This window comes from Dermacentor albipictus, chromosome 1 (genome assembly GCF_038994185.2).
Source record: "Dermacentor albipictus isolate Rhodes 1998 colony chromosome 1, USDA_Dalb.pri_finalv2, whole genome shotgun sequence".
NCBI classification, from domain to species: Eukaryota; Metazoa; Arthropoda; class Arachnida; order Ixodida; family Ixodidae; genus Dermacentor; species Dermacentor albipictus.
In genome coordinates this window covers 158,832,798-158,854,388 of record NC_091821.1, presented here as the reverse complement: position 1 = coordinate 158,854,388, position 21,591 = coordinate 158,832,798, and the positions used below count along the sequence as shown (strand labels likewise).

Genomic DNA, 21,591 nt, shown 5'->3' with positions numbered 1-21,591 from the left:
TGTCGCTTGGATTCTGCAGTTATCCCGTGACGGAATACATGGGGTCTGCTACTCAATGTTTCAGATGTCAAAGACACAGACATATAGCGAAATATTGTAAAGGCCCCATCCGCTGCAAGATATGCGCTGGTCCACATACGCATAAGGAGTGTACGTCACGTTCCCAGCCTCTGTGTGCCAACTGTGGAGCTGAGCATGCTGCGTCATACGGAGGGTGTCCTAAAAAGAAATCAGCCACTCTTGCACGGACGATGGAGCAAATCCAAGGAAAAGTACGGAAACGACGAGAACCACCACCGAATCCGGATGTGATGTATACATCTACAAACCAAAATCAACACGACACGGTGCAGCGCAGCGACACGGCTTTGAAAAAGTCCTACGCCTCAGTCGTGACAGAAAACCAGCAAAGGCCTTCAACTGCAACGAATCCATCAAAGCCCTCAAGTGATATAACCTCAACCCTACGACAGCAACAAGTGTCCTCAAGGTCGCAGCAGAAGAACAGGAAGAACCGAGAAAAGCTGTTAGATGGTAGCGCTGCAAATGAGATATCAAGTATGCTGATTCCCATGATGTTCGCCGCAATCAAGGCTATTCTCCGTGCCAGCCCATCGTTTAAGAGCATCCCTGAAGTAGAGGCCGTCCTGGCTTTGGAACTGCTAGTGTCATCTTCTTTCACGGCGCAAAGCCGTGATTCTTTGCAGTAGCAACGATGGCTTCGCCAACAATCGTCTCACAAGCGGTGTCCACCAACAAACACTTCCGCACATGTACTATATTCCAGTGGAACGCTCGCGGATTGCGCTCGAAGTTAGCAGACTTTAAGCATCTTACGCGAGTGTACCGATTCCCTTTTTTAGTCATTTCAGTCTCGCGTCGACGAGCACTTTAGGATAAAGGGGTATTATTTTCATCATTCAAGGCGACAAAATGGAATTAGCCGACTGCTCGTTGGATTTCGCAACGACATACCTGCCTCTGCGATTGACGTAACTCCACATGACAAGAACGAATATATTTGCGCAACCACAGTGATTGCATCCAAAGTGTTTACCCTGATCGGCGTCTACTCAGAACCAGGATCACCTTTCGACGTGACCAGATTGGAAAACTTGTTGACAAACACTCAGTCTCCACATATTATTTGTGGCGATTTCAACGCACATAACGAGATCTGGGGCAGTTCACATACATGTGCTCGGGGTGCCAAGCTGGCGAAGCTTTTTGCAAAATACAATATAGAGCCCTTGAACAATGGCAGCATAACATACCTGAAAAATCCGACGACTGTTAGCTGCATTGACGTCACATTCATATCAAGTCAAGTGGCCCCTATGTTCGGATGGTGTACAGATTTCGAGACTCGAGGTAGTGATCACTACCCGATCCTAATCTCTGCCCTTCATTTTCGGATGTCGCCCAGAAAAGTGAAACTGAAGTCGGTAGACTGGGAAGCTTACACAGCAGCCGTAGACAAAGGAATCACAGCCTCGACTACGAATACAGAAATAATACCGACAATAGCTCATTGCCTCAAACAAAGTACCCGCTCTGCCACTAAGCATTGTAATGTACCAACAAACGACGAGGAATTTGAAAGGTTATGTGCAATTCGAAGGCGTGCCGAAAGGAAGGCTCTACGTACTAAGAATATCGAAGACCTCAGAACTTGTCGACGGGCACAAAGACATATACGACGTTACCTCACCAAACTGGACCGAAAAAGGTGGAGGGACTTTTGTGGGACACTGGACATACGACAACCGCTGAGCTAAATCTGGAGAGTCGTCAGAGGCATTCGCAAAGAGCCGCAACAGCTTTATCCTTTTATCGCCCTCTCATTACATGAGCGCGCATCCCTGAAAGAGGTGGCAGAGCAGTACTGCAGGCTCCTTTCCAACGGGGCACAACCTTTGCGGCAAATTGCAAGTCGTCAGCCTAGTCCACCTCCAGCTACCCTTCCTGACTTAGAATTACCATTCACCATCCAAGAGCTCACGGCAGCAATCAGCGACGTAAACAAGCGATCATCACCTGGCCATGACGGCATGAGTTATGAAGCACTCGCAAATCTATGTCACACATCTCGCCTACGCCTTCTGGAGTACTACAACGCCTCGTGGATAACTGGGGAGGTTCCTACGGAATGGAAGCTTGCGAAAGTCATTCCTATATTGAAACCATCGAAGCAGCCAACAAATTACGCCTGCTTCAGACCCATATCTCTGCTTAGCTGCGTAGGGAAGCTATTCGAAAAAATGATCTACAAACGACTAAATTGGTTCCTGGAAACTGCAAAAGTTTACCCGGAGGAAATGAATGGCTTCCGGCAAAATAGATCCGCAATTGATAATGTCATTGCCTTGGTCTCATCAATTGAAGAGGAATTGGTCTCTGGCAACATACCTACTGCGTTATTTTTAGACATTAAGGCAGCATATGATTCGGTCTATCATACAGCAATACTTGACGCTTTGGAAACCCTTGGTCTTGGAGGACGGCTCTACGCATGGATTGCAGACCATCTTCAAGGACGCCAACTTTTCATGTGTACCCCGGATGGCCCCACGGCGCTTTATGCCGTCGAGAAGGGAGTGCCACAAGCTGTGTTAAGCCCGGTATTATTTAATTTAGTCCTCATCCATCTGAAAAGAAACCTGCCCCCTGGCGTCAAAATCGCACTGTATGCGGATGACATCTGCATTTGGAGTGCGGCGCGTTCCCGCAGTACCACCCAACAACGCCTCCAGAGAGCGCTAGCAAATATATCGGCCTACCTAAATCCAAGGGGTCTGATATTGTCCCCCGACAAAAGCGTTGCCATGGCTTTCACGCGGAGGTGTATGGAAAAATACCCACTAGTGTTGGGTGGTCACGCCCTTCCATACGTCAAGACGCAAAGGTTTCTTGGAGTGACGATCGACAGGAACCTCACATGGTCGCCCCAAGTGAAAAAACTGAGTGAGAAGATTTCCTCGGCGTCGCACGTATTCTGATTTCTAGCCGGATCACAGTGGGGCAGCACCTGTCGATCAATGGTGCTCCTCCATAAGGCCTACGTCAATGGAACACTCCGATATTACCTCCCGATCCTGCACAAAATATCTCCCACAAGCAAGAGAAAACTCGAGGCAGCATGAAACAACTGCCTTTGCGTATGTCTTGGCCTTCCGAAGGGGTCGTCCCGCTCAGGGACTGTAGCAGAAGCTGGATGCCTGCCTCTGGAAGTGCTATGTTCGCAGGAGACACTTCGGATACACCTCCGCCACGTCATTCATACGAAGACTCACTTTTTAAAGGATATTTCCAGAACCCGTGCTACATCTAGCTTTGAGCAGGCCGTCGGAAGCATATCTATTTCGATTCCTGCTCAGGCGTCACAAATTATGCCGCGAAACATTTCACCATGGACACTGTCCCCACTGGAAATCGTGCCATACATACCTGGAATCAGTGCGAAAAAGAAAATGCCTCAAGCAGCGACTTATCAGATAGCTTTAGAATATATGCACAAAGAATACACAGCTGCAACGCACATTTTCACAGATGGCTCTACAACTCCACATCGTTCATCATGCGGACTTTTTGTTCCCTCTACAGGACAACGATTCTCGTTTCGTCTTGAGCGAGCGACATCATCTACCTCAGTGGAGCCATATGGCATTAAGGAGGCCCTTGCGTATATACTTCGACAGGAGCCGCCAAAGACATGGGTGATATTCACAGACTCAAAAGCAGCCCTACAAAGTATATGGAACAGGCACAAGCGTTGCAATAATCAACCAGCAGCATTTGACATTGCTTATCTTCACCACAGGGCTAAGATTGCTGGGCATTGCATAAAGTTCCAGTGGATACCTGGCCATGCCGGCATTTCGGGAAATGAAAGAGCGGACGAAGCTGCCAGAAATGGACTCCAACACCGCAAGTTCAGAAGAACATATTTTACAAAAGCCGACGCTTCAACCATGGCAAAAAAATATGCCTATCGAGAAAAAAACTGCATCTTGAATCTGCCGCTTCACCAAGATAACTTCCTACGTTACATTGACCCAGACATGAGACCGAAAATTCCACAACCACTTCCTCGACACTTAGAGACATTGTACCATCGTCTTCGACTGAACGTGGCATATACGAACAATTATCTGTACCGCATAGGACTTACCACAAACCCATACTGTGATAACTGTCGCAGCTTAGAGACAATTGAGCACATATTACTAGAATGCCCCGCATACCGCGACGAGAGACAATTTTTTGAGCACCAAATGGACATGATTCGCCACGAACCGTTAACATTACCGAGCATCTTAGGTCCAATGCCCGGCCCTTCAAAACAGCGACGGGTTTTGGATTTATTGTTCAAATACCTGACAGAAACTTGTCAAATAGGAAAACTTTAAAAATTGCATCCTTCCTATACAAAAGCCTAAATTAACCCGCCATGTCACGTGTAAAAATTAGTATCAGGTCCACTCGGACATTTAATATTTATTTTTATCCTTTTTTTTTTCTCCCGCTCTCTTCTGGAATCTTTTAATCCCATTCCCCATCCCTATACAGAGTAGCATGCCAGCGGTTATATACGCGCCGGCAGAATTCTCTGTTCTTCTAATAAAGAGCCCTCTCTCTCTCTCTCTCTAGATGATGTTTATGTTCAAGACCAATGCAATCACTGATGAATGGACGTGTTGTCATATGGTATTTCAAAAATATTGCAGGCTTTTTTAGTGTCAGTCATTTATCAACGCACTCCAACTTTTTCATTGACACTTTATTGATTAATGAAGTTTAACTGAAATTAGCTAATTGAACTATACTAAATCATTATTTGTGCACAGTGGGAAAAAAGACATATAACTAGCATGAACATTACCTAAGAACACCCAGTAGGTGCTGTTCATGTAAAGCCCTCCATTATTTATTTCTTGTTAGTTGGAATAGGCAGAATGTGGTCTAGATTGTAGAGCAAGAATAAAAAAAGCAACATTGGGTTGAATGATTGCTTGACCATGTCTGCAGCATAATCAATGTTTTGAGATAATAGGGAATTATAGAAGTTGCGTCCCCAAATGGCTTAGCGTACCCAAAAACCCAAACTCATTCGTATGCATTTTTCATTCTTTTCTAAACCTGACCAATGGTGTCCCTTATGTTTGGCTCCCCTATTCATGCATACCAGCCTGTAAACTTTACACAATTCGTAAAATACCATGGGGAGGGAGTGGGGGTGAGAGAACGAGGGAAGATAGCACACAATTCCCCCCCCCCTTTTTTTTTTCTTTTCAAAGCTTGCTTTAAGCACATATATTTTCAGGGATCCATAGTAGACACTCACATGAGTAACGAGATTTAGCTTTAGACACTGCACATTGAGCAGCAGCAAATTTTGAACAGCAACTACTGACAAGCAACGAACTTGTTATAGATTGCAGTGACTTTTTTAGCGACTTTAGCTGTTGCCAAAGTTGCCTGCTTCAAGAACTTGTTTCTATAAAGTTGCTCGAAGCAAGTATTCCTCTTCCATCCTTTCACCATCAAAAGAATTGCAACAGAAGGTATGAGTGTGTGGAGATCGACGTGTGGTACATTTTTGCTAGTGGAAATAATGTTTCGTAAAACTTGATGCAACATTCGTAAAATTGTAAAACAGGCCCAAATTGGTAAACTTGTGAAAAATTCAGGATAGTTGGCAGGTATGCCTATTCCTGAAAATTCTAATGACATGGTACTTTGGTTAAGTTGTAGTGGTTTAAACTTGCAAAAGCAATTTGGTGAGAATGGCTGTGGTTTAGGTGCTGTGATTTGGCAAATTGGCATTTTTATAATTTTTGTTGTTTGTTTTGTTTTTCTCCTTGTTATGTTAAGTTTTTTTATATTGCCTGTGGCATATAGCACAAATCTACTCGCTACTCATTGAGCTGAATTATTCGAAAAGGCAGATATGACTTAGACTGCAAATTAAAATGCCCAATTGAATAATTAAGAATTTCACTTAAAAACTTTTTAACTGATTACTTAGTGCACATGTTAAAATTTATGAATCGAAGCCAATGATTTAACAAGGCGCATCCACGTGGAACAAGTTTCAAAACTAGCACCAGTTTTTAGAAAGTGCTGAAACTTGTTATATTGCGCTATTGTTTCACTTTCTCATAGAAAAAAACTTTTTTTATGCATTGAAGCTAAAACATTACTCGCACACCCACTTGGCGCTTATAAGAACATCGATGCTTTTTGTCACAAATATTAGGAAGGCATATCTCAAAACTGTTCTCAGAATTGGTTCCAAGGCAACATTACTTTGAAATCACCGGCTACAATTAGTTAATTGCAATATCTGCCACAAGTAATTGTTTAGAAGGCAATTGGAAAAGCTTTGTTAATTATTCATTTTGATTTCTCGTCTAACTAATGTCTCCCTTCAAGAGTAATCCAGCTCAAGAAGTAGAATTGTGCTATCTGCTACAGGTGATCTTTAAAAATGCTGTAAACGGTTAAAAGAAATGCCCAATATATAATGTCCTATTACTTTTGAACATGTCTAATGCAGCTTATGCATCCTTAGAGACATTTTATTCATAAGAAATGTCAGATGATAGTGTTTGAAATTTGTCAGTGCTGAGTTTCAGTGGCATATATTAGGTGGAGTGAAGGAGTAATTCTTCATTGCTTTAAACATTAGGGACTAGCGTAATTACAGTTTTGGCTTGCTTGAACATAGCTATGTTAATTTTGTACTGCCTGCCATAGTGACTCAATGGCACACTGCTGCTGAGCTTGAGATAGCGCATTCAGTTTGTAGCCATATCAGCCGTATTTGATGAGAGCAGAATACAGGAGCACTTGTGTATTATCAATGGCTGCATGTTAAGAAACTCCAGAAGATCAAAATTAATCTGTAGCTCTCCACTGCAGCATCTCGCATGGCTCCTGGCTTGCTTTGGGATGTTATACCTCATCAATTGGTTTTATTTACTCGTCTGAACATTCTGTCTAGACTTTATGTTAGCCATTAGTACATGCAGGGCAAGCATTTGTTGTGGACATCATATATGCAATGACACAATGTAGCGGTGAGCAGTTCTGTTAGTAAAAAATGGTCAAGTTATTTTCTTGTCTTTTATGTGCACTATGGACAGAAATTTAACTGTCTTCTGTGCTCTTGTCTACAAATTGCAGTAAATGTGCTTATCAACACAAGTAGCAATGTCTGACGAGTATTACTCTTCCAGGCTAGCAATTTGGAAGCAGACCTGAAAAAAGCAACTGAGGAGTGTCGGCGACTGCGTGAAGAAGTAGCCAATCTACGCCAGGAAAATGCTGCTCTAAAGGTAGATGTCTCTGATGTGCATGCTCGTGTGTTTATTTTGGCAAGCTTTGCAGAACTGTTGATATATAACAGATGCAAGCTTGAGTACTGCATATCATATTGGCCGCGAATAAAGATTGGGACTGTGGAAGAGAACACAAAAACAACATGGGTGGTAACTTTCAACTGGTTTATTCACGGCAACCTGTGGGCATATATAGGCAAATAGAACATGCGCAGAACGCAGCACACAAGAACACTCATCAGCCTAGCAGGGCAACCAATTGTAAAAAAAATTGATCTCGAATTGAAACAACCTAATGGAAGTGTCACTAACACCGTCTTGATCTTTTTTTTTTTATGTGATATGCCGCCATTAGTTCTGCGTGCAGTCTGGTTCTGGCTTCTCCCCAGAACCTTTATCTCCTTAAAGAGTGATGCACAGGGGCAGGCATTGCTGTGCGCAGGTAAGTGCGGCAATTTGTCTTTCGTTAACTGGAATCTGCATCGGCTCGTGCTTTGCGCCGCTTTTGTGTAACATTTTTTTAGCTACCATAGACAAAGCACTTGATCAGGCGTTTGGGGGAGCCGTTTTTAAACATTTTAAATGTTTTTAGATAAGATGGATTTTTTAATTGTTTTTAACGGGCAAGGAAGTTCAACTTCTTGTGACAGCATTCTAGCCATTTTTAAACAACTCGATAAAGGGCTTTCTTTTACTCACGAACTTCCACTCGACAATTCCCTGCATTTTTTAGACCTATGCATTTCCTTCGCTAAAGGCCACGCATGCTGGCAGTGCTTCCCTCGGGCACAGAAGGCTTTGGTACCATATGACTCCTCCCAGTCAGATTGTTAAATGAGGAGTAGCAATGCTCTGCTTAGAATCGGCTCTCTGCAAGTCGTGTGTGCACAAGATGCAGCTTGCCTTTCACAATCAGGTTTCCCATCTTAAGACGGCAGGGTTCCCTGACTTGATGGTAACGCCACTGGTGGAAACCCCTCCTGTAGAAGGTAAAAGTATCTAGGAGCAAAGCAAGGGTGAGGACGACTACTATGGCCACAAGACCTGAAGTGGTGCCGTATATTCACAGGGTCACTCACAACCTAAAGAAGGTTGCTGCAATGCCTGCCCCGGTGCACCACTTTTTAAGGAGATAAAGATTCTGGGGAGAAGCCAAGAGCAGACTGCTCGCGAACTGATGGAGGCATATCACATAAAAAAGAACAGCCAAGACTGTGTTAGTTACACTTCCATTAGGTTGTTTCAATCGGAAATAGATTTTTTTTTATAATTCGTTGCTCCGCTAGGCTGATGAGTGTCCTTGTTTGCTGTTTTCTGCGCATGTTCTATTTGCCTGTATATGCTTACGAGTTGCTGTGAATAAACCAGTTGAAAGTTACTGCCTGTGTTATTTTTGTTTTCGTTCGCTGTCCCCGTCTTTATTTACAGTCAATATGATATGCAGTAAACACCAACTATGCCAAACTGAAGTTCTTCTGAAGCTTGAGTACATTTGCTTTTTGCAGCTACTAGTAATGCATTGCCATGGGATGAAGGTCTTGAAATTTGTGGCAGTAATCACTCCTCTGCTGCTTATAGCATTTATGGAAGATTTGCTTGAGGCCTAGAGATCAACAGGATGAATGGTTGATGTTGTAGGAGGATGGCCTGAGGCAGCGGATGCTCCAAACTGCTGCCACATCGGAGACTGTGACCTCCCATGCAGCTCCGGAGACCACGTCGCAGATGACACACCGTACCAAGGAGATGTCAATGGCTCATTCTTCGGGCATTTCTCCACTGATGTTGACGCTCTTTGCCTCTTTCATGGTGGTCATTGGAGTGCTGGTCGGGAAGTGGTTCTTTTGATCGCCCCCTTCTGCCACAAGATGAGGCCTATCCCTGTGTGGCACTCTCCCTGCCCTCACTCTCTACAACTATCCTTTCCTCTGCCCATCTCTTCTGCTGGCGGCATTTCTTAACACAGATGTTCAGTTGAATGTGCAGACTGGTGCCTGCCAACAGTTGTGTTCCTTGTGGGCACCCCTCCATGCAGCTTGTCGCCCAGTTTTTTCTACCTTTTTCTTTTTAAATCTGTGAATGTTGTTTGTGCACAGGCTAAAAGGTTTTCTCAGTTTGCCCAAGCTCTTATGTAAGGCCTTAAAAGTTGGACTGCTTCTTTAGGGCCGGAACAGTGGTATCACAAATTAAATTCAAATATTAATGGTCTGTTTTGCACATTTAACTCGTGATGTTAATTTTATGGTAGTCTCCAAACAGCTCTGCCATCTATTTTATGAGCGCTTGTGTGTATGTGTGCCTGTGTGTTTGTGTGCATGTGAGTATGTCTGTGCAGCACTCTGGGCACGATCTTCATTCCCAGAGGCTGGAGGGTGCCCAGAAGGTTATCACTGCTCCATTTTGAGACTGAGTGATCTGACAACACTGTTTGCACCATAGGAAAGAGCAACCAGTACCCTTTTTTGCCTGAGCAGATGTAGATGGAAGGAGTGGAGGTGTGGGTTTTTGTTTTTTTCTCCTTCTTTATTTTGTCTCTCTTCTCCCACGCTTTTCCTGGATTCTGAGAAAGGACAGTAGAGAAGGGAGAACATTGTCAAAGGGTGGCCACACCGCGTGTGTCTAGGGGCTAACTTCTGCAAACCCTCCCTCTTCGCGACGCTGTTTCTTTATTGCACTAGAAGCAGACAGTGTTCAAGAAAAAAATGTGAAATAAATTTTGTCCACTAATGCACTTTTGAGGCTACTTTTTGGTTGCTTAGGTTTTGTTTGTATTGTTTCACTAGTTCATCATCTGCAACAAGCACAACCTATTCAGGGACAAAATGTGTAGTGCAAGCCTTACCAAAGTTGTAGTCCTGGGATGACTGTGCTTTGGTACTATGTAACATGGCCTGCTTTGTTCCTGCATTGTTGGAGGAACATTAGTGAGGCTGCACACTGGCTTTTTTCAGAGTGCATGATGGCTCGTTGGTCATGGACGCCTAGTTCCATGATAAAATCTTGATATGGGATAAGTCGTTTGCCTTTAAATTGCATAGCACTGCATTAGACAGTGATGTTTGGCCTTAGCAGGTCCTTTTTTTGCACATTTAGAAAGTCAATAATGCTGAGGCACATTGAAGAGAGCATAGTTTCTGAAGTTTGGGGCTTTGCTGGGCAGCATTTTACCCTACTTAGACTTGTTTGTGTCCTTCTATTGCGAGCCACATTGCCCAACCTTAGGGAAAGACGTGTGAATTTAAGCAAAGCTGAATAAAAGTGGTTGAACATGAAATTTTGCTTCGTCTTTCTCCACAGTGTAACAGCATTGACATGTGGGTCAGAGAGGTAATTTGTGCCTGCTGTGGAATGTTAAAACACTTAAATAGGTTGAAGAGCTGTTTGTAATTTCACTTTTTCTTAGTGTTTGATTTGCATTTCAGCATTTTGTGAATCTCCAGCGAGACGGTTGAATCCCCACAGCCACTCTGAACACAGGTGACACTATGCAGCCCAACAGTTGCTTAAAACAGCAACTACGCTTAATATAACAAAACTAAGCCACTCGAAATGTCTATAATGGGGCACAATTATCACTGTTAGAGCATGCTGATCCTTTGAATATAGCTACAGTGCTCTTTTACATGAATTTTTTCCACTCCCAAAGCACTCTGAAAAATGCAGGCAAAGATGCCATTTATTGTAAAGTACTTTCAAAGTGTATGTGGCAGAGGTATAAAATTTGTCCTTCACCACACATTTAATTCTTTTGCCCGTTTTGGACGTGCTCACATTTACACGGACGCCACCTTCCACACCATGCTCGTTGGTACATGAACTGCAGTTTGTCTTTGTTTCCTTGAACTGGAATCGATACGAGCCCAGGAATACCATCTTTGTCTTTGAGGACCCCCAGCGTCCCGACTGCTGAACCACTAGCCGTCCGTGACACCGACTTGGGCCCCTGAGAAGCCCCTGAACCTTAAAACACAGATTGTCTACATACACAGCCAGACGGTAGTGCACGTACTACGTGCTCTTCTTAACCCCATTGGCACAATGACTGCAGAAACCAGCTGCACTCGCGTGAGGTACACATGTCGCAAGTTTCCCGCCGCTGTGGTGTATCAGGCAACGAAATGGCACACACTGCTGCAAGCAAGATTTTAGCCTCCAGCAGCAACTGCAGCGACGTAGCATCCTTAGTGTCCCATGATGGTAATGCAGTGAATAGCTGCTTTGAACAGCGGAGGAGATGCTCATAGTTCATGCTGCTCACCGAAAGACAAACCACAACCTGCAGGCTTGCCTCAGTTTCATGCCGTCCCTAGAGGGAACTGTGGCCCTAGTGTCGTGCTACTTGCCCAAGGACAACCCGCAACTTGCAGGCTTGCCTCAATTTCATATCACTAGAGGGAACTGTGGCACCAGTGTCTACGGAAGCTGCCAGCAGGGCAGTTCAGCCAGCAAGGAAATAACAGCTTCGTGGCTTTGCAAGCTTGTCATTTTAAAAAAAAGTAATGTTATAAATAATTACACATTATTAAGGTTGTCTGATAGCAGGATTCAAACACTGCAGCTCAAGCACAAAAGCCCGATATTGGAACCATTAAGCCGTGCACGCATGGAAGCACTGCAATTAGCAGTGATTGTGGGTTCAACGTCTTATTGCCTTCTGTATTAAAAAAAAATATTTTGCTTTAAAGTTTAGGCCAATAAAAGCGGATAAAGCATAATAAACAAATCACAAGAATGTCAAAGCCATGAGGACAAAAATGGGACAAGTCCATGTACTAACCTCTACGACTCTGGCTTGCATAGATGATGTGAAGTGCTAGTGCACAAGTCCCTCAGTGGGGAGGGGGTGGCACTAGCCCCGGACATACTGGTAGGCACATAAAGAGATGAAAAAGCTCTGAAGACATTGTACCACAGTTGTCCCCTTTATATACAGGGACCTGCCGTGGTTGCTTTGTGGCTATGGTGTTGGGCTGCTAAGCACAAGGTCACGAGATCAAATCCCGACCATGGCAGCCGCATTTCAATGGGGTCAAAATGCGAAAACACCCGTGTACTTAGGCGCACATTAAAAAACCCCAGGTGGCCTAATTTCTGGAGTCCCCCACTGCGGCGTGCCTCATAATCAGATTGTGGTTTTGGCACGTAAAACCCCATAACTTTTTTTAAATATTTACTTGGGTTACTCTACATGCAGCATAGGGCCTGCACCAATAGTTGTACACCTGTTCAGAGACTGCCCGAAATTTGAGGGCCTCCATTGTAAGTGCTAGAGCTACGTGGCCAGCCAACAAGTGGCTCTGTCGGTGAAGGCTGGCACTGTATTGCGAACTTACCTTTGGAGTCTGGCATCCTCGACACCACGGGGAGCACCATTATAGTTGGCCCACTTCATTCCAACCCCCTGTCCCTCTAACCGTAAGCCAAAGTATCATACTTCGTGAATTAAGGCTAGGTCATCATTATGGATAATAATAACACAAGGATAATGCCACACAGCCAAGCAAAAGAAATTATGCTTTTAGGTGTGAAGAGAGATTTGTGCAGTGCAGCATAATAAGAGACAAAAAACTGCAGAAGGCCCAATTTGAAATTGGCAAACTAAAAGCAGAATTGGTCTCCTCCCGAGGCACGTGCAGTATATACAAGTGCTTTGTTGCACAGGGCCCAGAAACGTATGGAGCCATTAAAGGTTCAATACATGCTTGTTCAGTATCTCTCGAAACTCCTGGCTCTTTAAAAAATGGCCAAACCTCAAAACTGATTTTAACAAATCTTTCTCGGAACCCATGCATTTTTGAAATCTTTTAGCACAGTATATATATGTCCTTTAAATATATTTTTAAAACTGTTTCAGTAAAGGTTTAGCATTTCATGCCATGTAGGGCAAAATCTGCTCGACATTGCTAGTAGCTCGCCTGATCCGGCAGTTCAAAACTACCACAAACTGTCGGCCACTTGACAATGTGCAAAGTGGTTGCGCGGCTAAGTTGGCGGCCACTCCTTCCTGTGTTGTACCACTATTGCCTTGTCACCACACATTACCATTGGCACTAGCATCTTCGCACATGACATGCTGTGCCTTGGTTACGTGTATTATCACACTGGATTTCAAAGTGAAAAGCAAAGAACCAAGTGTGTGGTTGGCAGTACAGCCAATGCTGTCTAAAGCATGTTTCACATGCTGCAATTCTGTTGTGCGAAACAACCCGATGAGCGGTGTTGCTCCACTATTGTGGAAGGTTCGTTTCACATATTGGAACATGTAATTCCAACATGTCACACCCTGCTGCCGTGCTTCCATTGGTCAAATACAGTGTCGCCGCAAAATTTCCATTAGGTCTGAACTCTACCGCTGCTGCTGTGCAGGACTGGCTTCTATGGCTGCTGCAGCTGTAATTATAATTCATAGCATATGAAATGGGCTGAACCCTTGAACGAGGATGGCAGAACAAAAGAATTTCCAAAGGTGAAGGCAGTCAAAGAAATGTGCCCCCCACTCTGGATCTGCCAAGTGACGAAGTGACACACCCAATTGTGATCTATGACGACCTCTTCAAGCACTTGAAGGAAGTGCTTAAGCATGTAGTGTGTAAACTGCAAGCAGAAATGTGCGAGTTCTTGTCATTAATGACTTTAGTGGGTAATAAGCTCTTTTCATAACCTACAAAGGCACAGATGTGGCTGCAACTGCACATTATCCTAGCATGAATTTTAGAACTGGTTTAGACAGCACTGTGCTATTTGTGAGGCAGGATCCCAGACACCACTGTAGAGCAGTACCAGCAATAGGTGCAGTACAAAAGTCGCTAGGAAAGTTGTGCAAAACGATGCAGCCAATGGCCACATGTCATTGCAACTGCACATGTGTCGAGACGTTATTGCTTTTCAGTGCCAGCACAAGCCCCGTGATTTAGTTTCTTCTGAGCTGTGGACAAAGTGCCCACAATACTTCACAGTTGAAAGTGAAATGATAAGTGATTTAGGAATAGGAAAGGCGCATAGTTCTACAATACTTTAGAGAGCACGGTGCAGCAGAATATTCAGCAATCTCTCACTACAACTTTGCACATGGTTTTAATATGGATCAGTGTCTGGAAGTAATGACTCCTGTGCTGGGTGGTAATTGTCCTCGCTGCGCGACAATATTGAGATGGTATTGGGAGTTCCAGAGGACAAATTTCAATGTGGAAGATTCAGAGGTTAGGGTGCCCAGTTTTGCATGTCGTAGAGGAGAATATCGCTCCTGTGCATAAGATGCTGGAGGCAGACAGCTGTGTGACCTTACGCCAAATAAAGGAGACTGAATAGTCCTGCACCAGCAATTTATTGTATTTGTGCACTGCACAAAGACCTTCACGTTAGAATAGTATGTTCCCTTTGTGTGCCTCATGCATTGATTGACGAGAAGATGGTGCAGCTTGTTTTATGGATATGAAACCTGGCTGTACTATGACGAGCCCAGAGCAAAGTCTGTGTTTTTGAAGACGAAACTACACCTGTGCCTGTATGAAAACCAAGACCTGTAAAGAGAATGGTGACCGTTTTTATTGTGATAGCACTTATATGGACACTCAAGGCACGTTTGTGTCACTGCCTTTGGTCATGCTGTCATGGTGTCGATGTACACGCACGGCCCATGTGAAGAGGGTTAGGAGGTCTCCAAGATGTGCAGTGCATTTGACTCCAAAAGCGACGAAGCTCTGCCACAGACTTGTATATAACAAATTACTTGTGGTTGATTACGCTTTTGGTAATTTTCTTATTTAACAATTACTTTGTTTACACGATAATGCTCATTGTAATTCAGTTCCTTTCTTCGGTAACCTATTACTAGTAACCAGTTATATTTTTACAGAAACAAGCTATAGCAGGGGACGCAGCTTTTAGCACTTGATTTTGGCGGGAACTAGTGTCCAAATGTATTGAAACATGTACATGAATTATCTCTTTTCCACAATCGGCATCCTGCAGCTACACCTCCATGACCTGAACATGGCAGGCTTTCAGATTTGTGTACTTCTCTTGGCGACGTCGGAGCTTTTCTCATATGATAATACTTTCTCTCTCGCTCTTGGTAGCTCTTTTAAGCAGCATTCACAGGTGCTAAGAGCTGCTGCTATATTCTTCACTTAGTGCAGTCTGTGACTTCTCTGCTATAGACAAGCTTTTGGTCAAATGCATGCGTTTCTTTCTGTTTGACATGTGTGACTTGTATGCACCAATTTTTGTGATTGTAACACAAACAGTATTCTTGGCGCTGAATAACATGCAGCTTTATATTAAATTACATTACATATCTGGCCACCTTTTCATGGAATGTGAGCATCTGCTTGCATCCGTTAAAATTAGGTTTTTAAGTCTAAAATGGCAAACGAGTGAAGGGCATCGGGAGGAGGCCCACCAGATGTTGCGTGACAAATTGAAGTGGCTCTTCTATGACATTGCACATTGTTGCCACGAAAAAGCTATGAATGACCTTTCAGTTTTTCACTGGCCCAGGCAAGAGCGCCTCCCCCTATAGCCCAGCAACAATGAAGCCCTGCGCTTCATAGAAGATCCAGACATGAGCATTGAGACATTGAGTAACTATAATTTTGTGATCAAGATGTTTGTATGTTACAATACAGCCCTTCTCTCAAGCTAGCATATCGAGCAAGCTTTCAGTGTCACAGCAGATGGCTTCACAAGAAAACAACAGAAAATTACCGAAGAAAATTTGTAAAAATTCACCGATAATTAAGATATTCCCTAATGTGAAATATGAGTGCAGGTCTATATGCGTTTTCATTTTGTGATATATTGGCTGGTGCAGACAATCTGTCTCGTGTGGCACATTGCAAATGCAGTGAAGTGTGGCGTGACTGCCTTGCTAATCTGTAGATACGAGAGGCAACCCATGGATGATGCATGGGTGTGATTCACAGCAGCGACCGCAGACAGACCTCCCACACGACACGCGCTACTCTGGCGCTATCTTGTAGTCATTGTAGCTGCACTACGCTTTTCTTCTCACACTTTTGCCATACCCTCCTCCTCCGCTTTCTGCCTAATTGTTTTGCTGTGCCCTCCTCCTCCACTTTCCTCCTCACATCTTTCATCCCCCGTTGCGTTCTGCGTTCCCTCTTGCATCCTTCCCTGTTCCGTTTGCTTGGTTACGCCAGTGCCGACGCTCGCCACAAAAACAGGCACCTAAGAGCGCAGCTCTTAGGTGCCTGTTTATGGTGCCAAACAACACGTGAAGGTCTGTACAGGACATATTGAAAGAGCCAGGCCAGCTCGTTCGATTGACTGTATTTGTGCAATGTTAATAAAAGTATGGAGGAGGAAAGTAATGTTAAAGTAATTGATGACTTTTTAGTTATTGCTCAATTACTTTCGTGAGACAGTAATTATTAACTGTTACTGTAATCGGTTACTTTTCTTCTTTAACATGCACAAGTCTGCTCTGTCGGTGCCAGGGCAGCATTTCAGCTTTTGCTGCTGGCATGAGCACTGTGCATACACACATTAGCATTGCAGCATACACTGGTCTTAGTGGAATGTACGGTACGTCTAGGTAAACCTATCTAATCCTTTCTTTGGACACTAATGCCACTCTCATGCACCATCAAGATTCAAGACCTGCAACATCGTTGGTCGTGCTCGTCATCATGCGAGCTTTCTGAGACGCCTTGAGCACAACACTAAACTTTGCTATCACTTTCAATGCTTCACATTTGGGCAAAACTGCCATTTTTGTTGTTATCAAAAGTGTCATGGAGCATATGATGCTAGACACTGAAGGTTGTCACAGTGAAGTGGTACTTGAAAGGATGTCTGCCCAGAGTTGTTAATGCACCAAAAAACGTCCATCCAGGTTCATGACTAGACACATTAATTCTGTACTTTGACAATGTACCTTTACACTGTTATAAAGCTTGTATGAATTATTTAGCAACTACTAAGCTGAAGCTGGTAGAGGATCCTACGTACAGCCCAGACTTTGTTCCATGTGACTTCGCATTGCTCCTTTACGTAAAGAACGCGCTGAAAGGAAAAAGGTTTTCCAACAAGGAGAAACTTCTTGGGACTTTGGATGATGCTAAGTCCAGCTTCCTTAAGAAATATGGGAAGAAACATGGGAGGGCTGGTTTGATCCAATGGATGCATCAATTTATTGACTGTTGTGTAAAGTATTTTGAGCAAATGTAAAAAAAAAAGATCATTGCAATACTTTCTTAGTGACCTTTGTATAGAGACCTGTATGAAAAAAAAATTCATATTGCAATGTAACTGTGTTTATTTCCAAAATAATGAAGATGGTCCATAAAATGTAGGAGGAGCACAAGCACAAAACCAAGTTTCATTTCAGCACAAATTTGACACTTGCCTTTGGTTGAATATAGAAAATTTAATTATGTTACAAGATGGTGCACCAGCTAGTGTCACGGTGGTCAATTTGGCCTTGCATTGCATTTTTGTTTGGCACATGACCAACTTGGCAGGAACACCCAGTTGCATGGATCTGCTTCGGTGGTAGAAGGGGCAATTTGCATTCGACCCCTTGACAGCACTTTGGCAAGTCCTTTTTATGATGGTTTTTGGAATTCCATATCCTTGACTCTTCAAGGGGTACCTAAAAAATGAAATATTGTAGTATAGATGTGATTCTTTGCAACAGAATCTAAGAAATGGAAATCTGAAAGCAAAATAGTGCCACGTCTGTGTGCATATACGTTTCAACACTTGGGGTTCCAGGACTCTAAATATCGGCACTCATTAGAGTTTCATATTCATCTCGTATTCTGGAAACTGATTAATTGGGCATGGGAACAAGCCTCTAGCCCAAAATATAATGAGTTTCCAAATTTTAAAAGCTCGAAGATTCTTTGTAAAAACTGCTGGCAATATAGAAATAGGCCATAATTAGACATTAATTTCCTGCAAAGAAATATATGGGTAATGGGTGATCATCATCATCATCCTGGTTACGCCCACTGCAGGGCAAAGACCTCTCCCATACTTCTCCAACTACCCCGGTCATGTACTAATTGTGGCCATGTTGTCCCTGCAAACTTCTTAATCTCATCCGCCCACCTAACTTCCTGCCGCCCCCTGCTACACTTCCCTTCCCTTGAAATCGAGTCTGTAACCCTTAATGACCATCTTCCCTCCTCATTACATGGAGAATGGGTAATATATATATGGGTAAATATATACTTTGTAATGTGCACAAACCAAACTGTCCTCTATACTTGGATTAAAAAAGCTGAGGAGGGGGTATTTTTTAACCGTCCACTTAATGGACATGTCCATTTCGGCTGCAAGGCTGCTGCTGCAGTGCCGATAGGCTGGCCTGGGGTACAAGCGAGAAAGAGAAAGATGCCAGCGGAGCCCTGGACTAGGGGCAGATGGCCATTGCTAAGAAGATGGAGGACACCATCTTGGCATGAAATTCATCAAATTTTTCTAGAGCTCAATAAACGTTTTTCCTCCTCCTCCTCCCCAGTTAGTCTCTTCTGCTTCACTGGTACAGTGGGCGCTCCACTAGGTGGACACTTATATACCCCCCCTGTAGTCAACATTATTTGTACTACTTTATGAAAACTGTCAGGAATGTGAAAAATGGCCCATCATCAATCAGTCAATCATCATCAATCAAGCTATTATGTGAAAACAGCTAAAGGTATGTATTAAATAATAGTACATTTTTTTTAATGTAGTGGATTTATTTTATGCTATCTTTTGCAAGTCCTGCATAAGACTTGCAAAACATCCCTGGCACACTGACTAGCTCAATGCAAAGTGCAAAGAGGATAACAGTTAGAATACCTAATCAAGACAGTGTGCTCACTGAACTTGTACAAAAAATTATGCATGCAACTCAAAAGCTTCATTTTATAGACGAGGCAACCTAAAGTTTGCCCGCGCGGCACCAGCGCCGAATGCTCCCCTAGCGGACCGATGGAAGTTTGGAGGGTCGTCGCTGCGCTAGCGCGCGCCTGTGTTCTGTACGGCGGGAGCGCTCGTGCGCGTGGTTTTTGCGATGCCGAGTGCGACCTCATCAGCCAGGAAAGGTAGCACGCAATACTGATGTGTTGTTGATTGCCACAGCAGCCTCGAAAACACGAAAGGTCGTACGCCGCCCGTGAAGTTCTACAAATTTCCTGGGAAGTGGTACGAGAAGGACAGACGACAAGCATGGATAACTGCAGTGCGCCGAGTCAAGTAAGCCTCATACTTTCGCATTCGCGTGTAATATATTGAAAGCGGAATAGTCATATGCCTGTTTTTAGTGCACGGCTGTTTGTTTAGTCGTGTCGCGTTGTTGAATTGTGGTGGCATCCACCGTTTGTTAGCGGTAAATGCAGGCGTGTTGCGCCGCTAAGCTCTACGACGCGTGCTCGATTCCCAGCCACGGCCGCCGCATTTCGATAGGGGCAAAATGCAAGAACAGCCTTGTTACCGTGTGCTTTGATTTTTGTGCAGGTTAAAGAACCCCCAGAGGTTAAAATTATTCCTGAGACTCCCCATTACAGCCGGCCTCATAATGATTTCGTGGTTTTGGCATGGTTTTGGCACTTAGAACCCCCGAATTTATTTGATTGCACTGTGCCTTCCCTCGCGATCGGCATGGACGAGCTCAAGAGAATTATTTCCCTTTTCCAAACGCTGCAACTTAAATTACTAGTTGTGCAGGTAACGAAAGGAGCCGCGCGCTCCTTTTGTGTGGTAGCAGACCGTATTTAATGCAAGCCGCGGTCGTAGCGTGCGTCGGGAAGCGGCAGATCGGAAAGCAGCCGCTCGAGACGTGCGCGTTATGTTTGTTGTTTGCCCATGCTTTCGAAGTATCTAAGTGTGCAAGTATCATAACTTGTAGTGGTACCACTCTTGTAGAATAATATATGCACACAATCACAGGAACGTTACCTTTGCAAACATATTATTGGGAGTAATTTAATCCCCACAACAAATAGGCACACATACTGTTTCATTCATATGCGATGCAGATGGAAGCGGCGCCAAACAGACCAGTGGCAATCACAACAGTCTTCTCAGCAGTCAGCACCACCGGGACATGTGCTTTCCTACTGCAGCGACGCAGCTCTTGAGCAGCGGCAAGACACGTGTGAAACAGACTCCAGAACATGCCTTTGTGAAGTGACGGAACCGTCAGGAAGCAGCGCAATGGATCTGCAGTCATTGAGTAGTATGACAACAGAAGTTCCTGCTGCCAGTGTGACTTATGTTGTAATTGAAATAAAAGTGGCTAAATTTCTGAACATGGTGCGCACCTCTAACTCGACGTCGTCTACGATCTTGTCGGACACCTGTGACACGCACTTGGCTTTCACTATCACATCACCGTCCACAATTTGTGCAACGCCGTACACGTTCGGAAGCAGACGCTCCCCTATCGTGAGGTTGCCGCCACGAAAAAAAGCTGTCGGCGTCGGCAGCCTTCTTGAAACCGCACGGCAATCTTTGCATGGCCGTTGCGCAAGCAGGCGATCTGCTGCCGTCGAAAACGGAACGCCGTGAGCACGAGCAGCGAAGAAAAGCGCGGACAACACAATGTAAACAAAGCGGAGACTGCGCCACGGCGCGACCGCCCGGCTTGACGCTTCCACATTGGGGGCGCTGTCAGGAGGCGCAGTAGCGCCGCCTAAGCGCCGCCTGGCCATGGTTTTCTCGTCTATAAATGAACAGCAGCCACTGAAGCCCCACTACTGCACAGCAATACACTGGCCTTTGCATTTTTACTTAAGTGCACACTTCTGATATTGAATACAGTCGAACCTCGTTATCGTGAAGTTGCATCCGACACTAAAATACCTTTGTTATATCGAATATTCATTTGAAGTGCATATTTCTTGCATGCTGATATAAATTAGAAATATTTCGGAACTGCTTCATTGTAGCCGATAATTTCTTGTAGCGTGCTTGCTATATCGAGGTTTGACTGTGATGACTAACTACTTTTCCACATTTGTGGTTGTCAGAGGGGGTAATGACAGAATCTAGAAGCCCACAGATGCCATCTTGGAAGGTTGTGACATTGCATAGTAGCCCAGTGGCTGTGGCATTGCACTGCTGAGCTCAAGTGAAGAGTTGCATAATAGCTGTGTTCGCCACATTTCGATGGGGGCGAAATGCAAAAATGCTTGGGTATTTAGATTTCGGTGTTAAAGAACCCCAAGTGGTCAAAATTAATGGAGTCTCCCACTACGGTGCGCCTCATAACTAGAGCTCTGGCATGCAAAACCAC

The 21,591-nt window shown here is 44.2% G+C and overlaps 2 protein-coding genes across 13 annotated transcripts in view; one reads left to right on the top strand and one right to left on the bottom strand.

Moving 5' to 3' along the window:
• LOC135910873 (vesicle-associated membrane protein-associated protein B-like) overlaps positions 1-10,074 on the top strand; it is a 42,914-nt gene extending 32,840 nt beyond the window's left edge. For both annotated transcript variants that reach the window (XM_065442943.1, XM_065442947.1), the window contains 2 exons: positions 7,242-7,340; positions 8,982-10,074. In XM_065442943.1, coding sequence (XP_065299015.1) covers positions 7,242-7,340; positions 8,982-9,191 — 309 coding nt within the window. In that variant the 3' untranslated portion in view covers positions 9,192-10,074. The remainder of the gene's footprint in view (positions 1-7,241; positions 7,341-8,981) is intronic.
• Positions 10,075-17,713: 7,639 nt separating this feature from the next.
• LOC135910677 (putative ankyrin repeat protein RF_0381) overlaps positions 17,714-21,591 on the bottom strand; it is a 48,947-nt gene continuing 45,069 nt past the window's right edge. For all 11 annotated transcript variants that reach the window (XM_065442784.1, XM_065442759.1, XM_065442775.1 and 8 more), the window contains one exon: positions 17,714-17,958. In XM_065442784.1, the coding sequence (XP_065298856.1) occupies positions 17,743-17,958 (216 nt within the window). In that variant the 3' untranslated portion in view covers positions 17,714-17,742. The remainder of the gene's footprint in view (positions 17,959-21,591) is intronic.